The sequence below is a fragment of the Aristolochia californica genome, unplaced genomic scaffold, assembly GCF_029961685.1.
Source record: "Aristolochia californica isolate CCGP_79_NKW_82.1479 unplaced genomic scaffold, dmAriCali1.0.hap1 SCAF_8, whole genome shotgun sequence".
Lineage (NCBI taxonomy): Eukaryota > Viridiplantae > Streptophyta > Magnoliopsida > Piperales > Aristolochiaceae > Aristolochia > Aristolochia californica.
This window is the reverse complement of record NW_027182279.1, coordinates 2,167,117-2,178,172: the sequence shown is the minus strand read 5'-3', so window position 1 is coordinate 2,178,172 and position 11,056 is coordinate 2,167,117. Positions and strand designations below refer to the sequence as shown.

The following is an 11,056-nucleotide window of genomic DNA, read 5'->3' as shown; positions in this document are numbered from 1 at the left end:
GTCGGCCAGTACGGCAGGTTCTGTAACTGGTGTGACGAAACAAAAACGGAGTAGCTGCAGATGTCGGCGCAGGACTTGAAGAGCACGTCCTATCCTACCCAGCTGCCTTTAAGTACTGTTGCGAGGTTGATGCCGTCGGCTTAATAGAAATCAAATAGGAGGAAAACAGAAGACCCTCAGCGGGGAACCAGCGCTCTCAATAAACTGCAAATCGCTGACTTTAGCGTCCGTCCACCATGAAGATGCTGCAGGCGCCTTTAATGATGACAGTTCGAAGCATTCAATCAAATGGGTATCCATTACTGATTTCTCAAGTTAATGGATTGATTTTTTTGGTTACGTAAGCAAGCTTTCTTCTTTTCTTTAAAAGTCCGAGAGAAATTAGAGGAGGAAATCCATTTGATTTATCGTCCAAGACAAATGAGAGACGATTTATCCTCCGAGAGATTAATCCATTTTATATAAATCATGAGCAACAAATAAGAGATTGAATATACGACACCAAGAAGATTTTTTGACAGGTTATTTCCAAGTCATCCAAGCCTATCAAAAACAGTTCTTTCACCAAAATTTCTTGTTGTCTTGAGGCATTATTCGAGGATAATAGATATTAACTATAATTATTGTATTTCGAACACCATACGTTCGATCGAATAAAGTTTTCCTCGCTTGAACATGAGTCTCGCCATCAATGCAAAATTTATGCAAGTTTTCTCTGCACTTTACAAGTAACAGTAATTATGTGCAAAGCTGTAATGTAAAATTATGAGTTGTATAATTAGCGTAATCGTAAGAAATGGTTTTTCCTTCCTTGATTTTAGGTTGTAATTATATGTTAAATAGAAGTATATATAAAAAAATCATTGTGTTACTCTGTTTGACAATGTATGAGAGCGGGAGAAGTCATCTGCCGTCGCCGTGAACGAAGAAGCTATTCTATAGCTGAAGAACAGAGCAGAAGCTCTGTCCAGTAGCTGAAGCGCAGAGCAGCAACACTGTCGTCGAAAAAAAAAACCAGTCTGCTCTGTAGTTGTCGTGAACGAAGAGCTGGTTTAAATCGCCTTCCGAACGTCGCCGACAACCGCACCATCAGCCCGAACATCACCGCTCTGTAGTTGTCGTGAACGAAGAGCTGGTTTAAATCGCCTTCCGAACGTCGCCGACAACCGCACCATCAGCCCGAACATCACCGACAACCGCACCACAAAACCGAAGACGCTTTGTCGTCGCCGTGAAATGAAGAGACGCTCTGTCATCGCCGAAGACTCTCTGTTTCGCCGTGAACACCGTATTCTTCTTTGTCGTCGTCGTGACCAGAGCCACCGTCAGAGAAGTCCGGCGGCATTCCGAACGTCGCCGTGAACAGCCGAGCCACCGCTCGGCCTTCCAGGAGATCGCACCACCGATCGGCGAAGAAGAAGCCGCATCTTCTCGAGGAAGACGAAGGAACGAAAATAAAATTTTTCGCTTCCGTTAACTTACGTTCCTTTTGTTTTTTATTATTCTGCCGAGTGACCCGGGCTCGGACCGGACCAGAAGTAGAGATCCCAACCGGGTCAGCCCAGTGGCAGACCAGATCAGTTCCCAGATCGGACCGAACCGGACCGAGAACAAAAAAAAATGTAATTGATCAAACTTGACAAAGATCATCACACAATCGAAAACACTCAATTCTAAGGAAAAACTAATAACTGGGTATGCACTCACTACGAGGAAAAAGGTCATTCGGAATAGCGATGTTACGAGATTATTGGTTATCTGGAGCGATGAGACTTTAAAAAAAAAACTGGAAAAAAAATTGCTGGGAAAACCATGATGACATCCACAAAAGAAAATCAGTTGCCTATGACAAATGTTGCTCATCCAGGTATTATTGGTAAAACATCAGTATTCTCTGCATATTCTAAGGGATTATTGATATAGGTGCATCCGATCATTGATAGAGGTGCATCCGATCACATGACGAGGGGTTCCAGTCAGTTAAAATCTATCTTACCTTCTCCTCAATCCGTTATTTCCAATGCCAATGGTAATACCTCTCTTATTACTGGGGAAGTATCAGTTATCTTGTCGAATAATCCTACATTAGATATTATCCTTGTTATTTCATCTCTTGAATACAATCTTTTGTTTGTTAGCCAAATTACTTTAACTTTTGCTTGTACTGTAACTTTCTGGCCCTCATTTTATGTCTTTCAGGACATTCTAACCCGGAATATTCTCGATTATGGTGTTAGACGGGGCAAACTCTACTATTTGGAGTTGACAGAGAATGGGTCAGGCAAATCAAGCTAGCAATGAAGACACTGCTCAAACAACTATATGGTTATGACACAAAAGACTTGGCCATCTTTCCTTTGGTTATCTTAAGAAATTGCAACCACAACTTTTTTCAGGTTTGAATAATTTGGATTTTTATTGTGACACTTGTGAATTGGCTAAGATCCATCGTATATCTTATTTACCAAGTTTGAATAAGAGTTTTGAAACTTTAATCATTCTAATGTTTGGGGTCCTGCAAAGTCTCCCTCTATTTCTAGAGTTCATTACTTTGTGACATTTATTGATGAATACACCAGAATGACTTGGGTATCCCTGCTTAGACAAAAGAGTGATGTGTGTCTAGTTTTTCAGAAATTTTACCAAATGGTACACACTCAGTACCAGAAGCAGATTTGTGTTTTGCAATCTGACAATGGTACTGAGTTTGTTGTTGCTTCTCTCGGTAATTTTTTGAACAATAATGGAATTCATCATTAGACCTCATGCACCTATACTCCCCAACAAAATGGATTGACAAAGAAAAAGAATAGACAACTTTTGGAAGTAGTGTGTGCCTCCCTCTTGGGCATGAACATGCCTTGGTTTTATTGGGGCGAAGCTGTCAAATCTGATGCCTACCTTATCAATCGAACACCTTCTCGAGTTATAGACTTTCAAACTCCTTAACAAAATCTGCACTCCCTAATTTCCATTCCCCATCTTCCGAATCTTAAACCCCGGGTTTTTGGGTGTACCGAATATGTACATATCCCAAAAGTCTTGCGAAATGAACTTGATCCATGTGCCAAACGATGTGTTTTTTGTTGGCTATTCTGATTTTCAAAAAGGATATCGGTACTATGATCCACACACTTGAAAACTTCATGTGACTTTAACATCTCTTTCCATGAATTAACACCTTATTACTCAAGGGGAGTCTCTCATAATTCTCTTCAGGGGAAGAGCTCAAGTTAAGAGAATGTTCAACAAGAGAATAGCGGAGGGGTTGAGTTTATTGAGTTAGAAGCGATGAATGAATTTTTCAATCAACAAGAGAATAACGGAGGTACTGAGTTTATTGAGTTAGAAGCGGTGAATGAATTTTTTAAGCAACTAGGTCATCATGATGTGCAACAAGACTGTGATCACAACCATGAAACCGAGACTAAATCATTAATTTCTCCTGAATAACCCTTAGAGTTGCCTCCGTCTGCACCATCAACTGAAGATTCAACCCAGAATGTTTCTCCTCAGGTAAATATGAATCTTGTGTTTGATGAGTCTAATGAAACATGTGTTCCTACAGAAAATATAACTCCTAGATATCCACAAAAATTAAATAGGAGAGTTCCAAAGAAATAGTATGAACCTGATCTTGAAGCCAAGACCAAATACTCAATCAACAACTATGTGTCCTACCATTGGTTGACTAAATTGTATGCATTTACTTTTGATCAATTATCCAGGGTTTCTATTCCTAGTAATGTGCAGGATGCATTAACTGATCCAAAATGGAAAAAAGGCGATGAACGGAGAGATGAAGGCTTTTCAAAAGAATTCCACTTAGGAACTTGTTCCACAACTTAAAGGAGTGAAGACAATTGGATGTTGATGGGTGTTCACGGTAAAACTCAAATCGGATGGAAGTATTGAAAGATATAAAGCTCGGTTAGTTGTAAAGGGATATATACAAAGGTATGACATAGACTATCAGGATACTTTTGCACCAATAACTAAGATTAATACAATTCACATTCTTATATCTATTGGCCTTTGCAACAATTTGATGTTAAAAATGTCTTTCTCAATGGAGACTTAGAAGGAGAAGTCTACATGGAGTTACCACCTGGAGTTAAAACTAGTTCTTTGTGTCAAGGTGAAGTCTGTAAATTGAAGAAGTCATTGTATGAGCTGAAATAGTCACCTAGAGCATGGTTTGGGAGATTCTCGGCTATAATGAAGGAGTTTGGCTATAAGCAAAGTAACTCAGATCATACTTTGTTTATAAAACACAAAGAAGGAAAAGTAACAGCTTTAATTATGTATATTGATGATATGATCTTGACAGGAGATGACCCATGTGAAATGCAAGTTTTACATGAGTATTTAGCCACTAAATTTGAAATGAAGGATCTCAGACAACTCAAATATTTTTTGGGAATTGAGGTTGCAAGATCATGTGTTGGATCTTCTAGCCGAAATCAGAATGCTTGATTGTAAACTAGTAGAGACGCCCATGGAAATGAATCATAAGCTCAGAATTCTCCTAGATCAAACCTCATTAGACAAAAGGCGTTATCAATGATTAGTTGGAAGATTAATCTACCTATCACACACAAGGCCAGATGTTGCATATGCAGTGAGCGTTGTGAGTTCGTTCATGCATGCACCAAGTGAAAAACATATGGAAGTAGTCTATCGAATCATGAGATACTTAAAGAGTGCTCCAGAAAAATGATTGTTATTCTAAAAAAATGTATCTCTATCATTGAAGGATATACAGATTCTAATTGGGCAGGTGATCAGACAATTAGAAGATCTACGTCGGGTTACTTTGCTTTTGTGGAAGGAAATCTTATTACTTGGAAAAGAAAAAAAACAGAAAGTAAAATCAAGATAAGTGCTGAAGCTGAATTTCGAGGCATGACTCATGGTGTATGTGAGTTGTTATGTGGTACGGAATATATTGAGAGACTTAGGGATTGATAGGCTAAACCTATGAATCTCCACTGTGATAATAAGGCAGCCATCACAATTGCACAAAATCCTATTCAACATGATAACACTAAACATGTTAAAGTTGATCGTTTTTTCATCAAGGAGAACCTCGATGCAAAGATTATACAATTTTCTTTTATTCAATCTGAGAGTTAGTTGGCAAATATGTTCACGAAGACAGTATCAAGGAAGGCATTTCATGGTGTAATTGACAAGTTGGGCATGATCGACATCTATGCACCAACTTTAGGGGGAGTATATGCAAAGCTGTAATGTAAAATTATGATTTTATAATTAACGTAATTATGAGTTTATAAGTAGGAAACGATTTGTTTCCCTGTGTATGTTAAATAACCTCCCTTTGAGATAATTATATATCGGAAAATCATTGTGTTACTGTGTTTGACAGAAATACGTGAGAGCGATTGATTCAAGTCAACATGCACTTTACATCTCCTCTCCAAGCAGATTAGCTCGGAGAATCCACATCTCTCTGCTGCTGTAACCTCACCAGATGATTATACACACTCTGAGGCCTATCTATCAGCTCGTTATGTGATCCACTTTCCACCACCCTGCCAGCCTGCAACACGGCGATCCTATCGGCATCCCTCACCGTCGACAACCGGTGTGCTACCACTACCGTCGTTCGGCCTTCCATTAACAAGTCCAGAGCCTCCTGAACCTCCTTCTCTGAGGCTGTATCCAGTGCACTGGTGGCTTCATCTAAGAGCAGAATGGTTGGGTTCTTGAGTATGGCTCGAGCGATTGCTACTCTTTGTTTCTGCCCGCCTGATAGCTGAACTCCTCGTTCTCCAACATAGGTATGGTATCCTTCCGGCATTCTGCTGATAAAGCCATGAGCATTGGCTGCTTTGGCGGCCTTATAGATTTCGATTTCTGTCGCTCCCTCTTTACCATAAGCAATGTTGTCATAGACTGTGGAGGAGAAGAGAGCTGGTTCTTGTTGGACCAGGCCAATTTTAAGGCGAAATGATCTTAAGTTTAGGCCTCTGATGTTGCGTCCGTCGATCAGAATTGCACCGGATGAAGGGTCATAGAATCTCATCAGAAGGGCTATGACAGAGCTCTTTCCTGACCCACTTGGACCAACTAATGCAAGACTACTGCCCGAAGAAACTCTGAGGTTCAATCCATTGAAGACTGTTATATCAGGCCTGACTGGGTATTTGAAGTGAACGTTCCTGAATTCTATATCTCCTCGTATCTCAGCAACCAAATCTGAAGTTGAGTCAGATGGATTTATTTTTGGTTTCCTCTCAAGAATGCCAAAAACTGACGCCAGAGCTTGAGTTCCTTTTACAATGTCAGGTGCAAGGCTGAGGGTCTCTGCAATCGCCAAAGCTGTAATGACTAACACCATGAAAGCCTTCATGAGGTCCCCGAAGCTTGACACTCTGCTTTTGATAAGCTCGGAGGCGTACCATAGCCCCAAGGCATAGGAACTGAATGCAAAGAACTGGGACAAGCCATAACCAAATCCTGATATATGCCCACGCACGAGGGCTTGTTTGTTTGGCTTGTTTAGTTCTTCATGGAATTGGTTTATGATTCGATTCTCTGCATTGAAAGAGGCCACCGTTCTGATGTTGGTGATGGCTTCTCTCGCAATGGCTGTTGCCCGACCGTATGCTTGAGTGTAGTCTCCTCCAAAACCTTTTATGGATAGTTGCTGCAGTAGTGTCAAATAGACGACAGGTCAGAATGAAGCAATATTAGTTATATACTGTAGCTCATCTGTGGGATACTTACCTCAGCTATTGAGGCGCTTATGAGCAGAGGAAAGGTGGCTATTACAACTGCTGCCAATCGCCAGCTGAGAAAGAATGCAATTAAGAAAGCTGTGACAACAAGTGATAAATTCTGAATGATTGTAGATACTCGATCTGCAAGTGCACTTCTCACTAATGTCGCATCGGCGGCCAATGCTGACGCCAATGATCCACTGTTATTCTCATCCAAATCAAACCACCCAACCTCATTTTGAAGTATAGCTGGAGAATGCAAGAATGAGTTTACAGAACTGAGAAAAAAATTCATGGTTCACTCTAAATGCCAGAAATTAATGAAAAGCAAGTGGGAAGCAATGAAATATAAGGACCTGTGAACATTGCTAGGCGAACCCTTTTTGTGACTCTCTCTCCCATTAGTGTAAAGTAGTAATTCTGCAATAGATATATAGGGACAGTAACAAGGGCTCCACCAACAAATATGAGGGAAATACTTTGAATTTGATGCTTCATGTGGTGCATATCAGTAGAGTAGAATGCACTGAGGCAATGTGTGATTCCAAAGGCAAAAAGAGGAGTTTCCATGCCTGAGAGAATGGCACCAACCGACCCAAGAACTGCAAATGGCCATTCAGGAGCATTCAGTCTAACCAGTTTACTGATGGATGGCTTTGAGGCTGATCTTGATGCCTGATGATTGTTTGAAGGTTGATCTCCTGTAGCTAAATCTACACTACTCTGGCCATTGGTTTGATTATTTGGAATTTCAAAACGATTTGAAGTTCCTGAAGAGTCCCTGAAAATTTTCAGTTTAATGGATTAGAATTTCCTAGAATATGAAAGCAGGAGGAACAGAGCCAGAGTTACTTACATGGATTCCTTGCTGCTCTCCTGTGTCTGCTGTTCTAAGTTTTCTGATCCTTGCAGCCTCACCAGATCAGCATACTCTCCTCTTGTTGATATCAATTCTAAATGAGTTCCACTTTCAACTACCTTCCCATTGTTCAGTACAACAATTGTATCAACGTCCCGGATTGTCGATAGCCTGTGTGCAACAATTATGGTGGTCCTACCAACCATAATTCTTTCAAGTGCTTCTTGTACTATAAGTTCTGATTCTGAATCTAATGCACTAGTTGCTTCATCAAGAAGTAAAATTTTTGGGCATCTCAGAACAGCTCTGGCTATTGCTATACGCTGCTTTTGACCTCCAGAAAGCTGTGTTCCTCCCTCACCAACCTTAAAATTGACAAAAAGTTGAGTTTAGATATTAATCCTCATAAGCAAAATAATTATATCCAAAAGTGTGTTTTACCTGTGTATGATAACCCTGTGGTAGAGCTTGTATGAAATTATGTGCATTTGCAGCTTTTGCAGCTTCTATAATGTGATCCATGCTAGCACTTTCTCTCCCATAGAGAATGTTCCCCATTATAGAGGTGGCAAACAGAGCAGGTTCTTGACTAACTAAACCCATTTGGCCCCTTAGCCACTTTAACTGAAGAGTCTTCAAATCATGTCCATCCAACAGAATATTTCCTAGTAAATTTAAACAACTAGGCTTAAAGCTTTTATTACAAGACCCAATCCTTCAACAAAAAAAATGAAATCACTGACACAGAATAATGTGTAGTAAATACCTGATGTAGGGTCATAAAAGCGCTCTACCATTGAAATGATGGTACTCTTTCCAGAACCACTTGGCCCAACAACTGCAAATGTTCTCCCAGCTCCAATTGTCAAACTCAGATCTTGAAAAACCACATTTGGTCTTGAAGGGTATGAAAAAGAAACTTTACAGAATTGAATTTTCCCGGCAACATTAGGTAGTGCAATTCCTTTTTCTGATTTCTTTGTGGAATTCAAATCCATCTTAATCATTTTCACTATGTTACTTGCAGCAGCTTGGCCTTTTAGGAATGCACCGATGCTCGGAGCTGCTTGGCCTAAGGCACTAAAACACAGGTAATATAATCAAAACAATATGGCTTGAAAAAATGGCTAAAACCCAAGGGATGAATCTGACAAAGAGCTTACAATCCACTGAAGATCACATTGAGAATGGTTGTAAAAGCTTTAGCACCACTTGCAACTTGATGTCTAACTAGGACTCCAGCATACCAAAGTAGAAATGCCCAAGAACAAAAGAGCACCCCATATGTACACCCAATGCCTAGTCCTTTTGCAACTCCACTTCTCTTCCCCAGTTTAAGGGCTTCATCTAGTGAGTCTGAATATGATTTTACTGCTCTTTCCTCTCCAACAAACGAGTACACGGCACGGACTTGTGAAATTACCTGGTTCACATGAATGAGAAGAGATTTCAGGTTCAGGAAGATGTTAAGCTTCTTAAAATTGCATAATATACCCTAACAGGCTACCTAGAGTTTTCTTAGACCAAGTTATAAGAGACACCCGTGAGAATTCGAACAAAACCATTTACTTCCATCAACTAATCTCGATTGGTTTTTTGTCTGTAGAAGCCTGAAGACAGTTTAGAATCTGAAGAGAAAAAGTCTTCACCTCTTCAGCTACTCTCCCAGCTTTGCCATAAGCTGACTCGCTTTTCTTTGACAGAGTAGTCATGGTTATTGCATATGCACCCCCAGATATAACAAGCAAAGGTACCACAGCCAATGTGAGAAGTGTCAGCTGCCAGACCGATGTAAATCCCACGACAAATCCGGTAAAAAACTGAGATAGGTATCTCAAACAGTGGCCAATCTGCACTGGAATCAACCACAAAATAAGGAAAGAACTATAATAATTTAGTTTTGCCCATTGATCAAATATTTCAACAGTCTAAATCTATTGTTTGTTCGAATATTACTTCAATCAACAGAATGCTCTAACACCATGAACATTATAAATCAGGGCTCATCATTAGAAAATTCTCAACCACAGAGATTGCTAATAGAAGTCATCACATATCTATACCTTATCACCAATTGCATCCTGAACAAGTATTGTGTCACTAGAAATTTGGAATATGATGTTTTCATCTCTGGCCTGCGTATCAAAAAAATTTATATCTTTATTCAATATAGATTGAAGATATTTCACTCTCATTCGCCCTGTCTGCCTCTCCCCAGTTTGCATCCAAAGCGCAACGCCTAAGAACATGGATTAGAAATTTGATCGTTAACAAATAAAAAAGATTAAAACTGCTGTAGTGCACAGAAGTAAAAGGCTGATTATCTTTCAAGATAGATATATTTGCATAATAAGACAGCTGAGGCCATTTGGAGTGAAAGTGATATAACTATACCTATCCATGATGAGCCCATGATAACAAGCCCTACATAAACTAAATCTAATGCATTCTGCAATGAAGAAGAAAACCAAGTCAGTGAAGTTCAAAAAATAAACAAGAGGAACTGATTAGCTCACTGCCATTACTTTGAGTTGAGTATCAAACAGGACAGAAAGACTAACAAGAAGACAGAACAATTTGATTTCTATGTGCTTGAGCACTTGATCAGTATGAGTGGTGAAGATCAAGGATAAAGTATCTGGACAGGATCTAATGCAAATTAGGCGCTCACAGGATCAGTTAAAATGAATATTTGGACAGAACATTTTATTGGTGTAGATCATTAGGAAACAAAAGGGAGAATTTTTTTTTTTTTTAAAGCAAGGTGGGTGACAGTCTAGGCTAAATTTGGATTTCAGGAAGATATTTTTACTATAAAAAGATGAACCTTGATTAATCTGCTTCAAGAAAAACAGAAAAGAAAGAAAGACCAATCTGCAAGCAAGTCAAACGCCAAGCAATGAGATTTTTATTTTTCTGGGAAAATTTTTTTTGCTTATTCCACCAGCCAACTAAAATCAATAGCAAAGGTCTTACCATGATCAGAGGGAAAATATAAAATAGAAGGAGTTATAAACTCTATATTTACCATCTTAAGAGTACTCCATGCATTATATACACAGAGTGTAACACTCTACCTTTGAGACCTCAGAAGTTATCCGATGAGGATCCACTTGCAGAGTGCCCAACGACTCGATCATTCTCCCAAACAGCACAAAGAAGAAAGGAAGAGCAGCGCCATGGACACAAGCTCCGATACTACCAAGCAGCATTAAGAAATAATCCAGAGAGTCGGCGAGCGCGAAGAGCGTGAAGAAGGAGGCGCCCCGTTTCGGACTTGGATCCGGCGGGACGTCGTGTTGCGTGCACTGTCCAGAGAGCTCGATGCTGTTCATTTTCTGCAGGATTTGCAGAGATGGAGAAGGAGAGGTGGAAGAGAAAAGCCAAGTGAGAGGAGATTCTTCTGCAAGTAAATGCGAAGACAAAAAAAGTGCCTGTTGCCGCCCAACTA

The 11,056-nt window shown here is 39.9% G+C and overlaps 1 protein-coding gene across 1 annotated transcript; it reads right to left on the bottom strand.

Annotated features, from left to right (window-relative positions):
- Nucleotides 1–5,337: 5,337 nt before the first annotated feature.
- On the bottom strand, nt 5,338–11,030 carry LOC137938999 (ABC transporter B family member 13-like). The gene is made up of 11 exons (XM_068784152.1): nt 10,683–11,030; nt 10,000–10,054; nt 9,669–9,844; nt 9,255–9,455; nt 8,769–9,028; nt 8,372–8,685; nt 8,047–8,270; nt 7,603–7,970; nt 7,103–7,527; nt 6,754–6,995; nt 5,338–6,673 (listed from the first exon to the last, which is right to left on the bottom strand). The coding sequence occupies exons 1-11, from the start codon at nt 10,938–10,940 to the stop codon at nt 5,450–5,452; spliced, it is 3,747 nt and encodes a 1,248-aa protein (XP_068640253.1). The 5' UTR covers nt 10,941–11,030; the 3' UTR covers nt 5,338–5,449.
- Nucleotides 11,031–11,056: the final 26 nt, after the last annotated feature.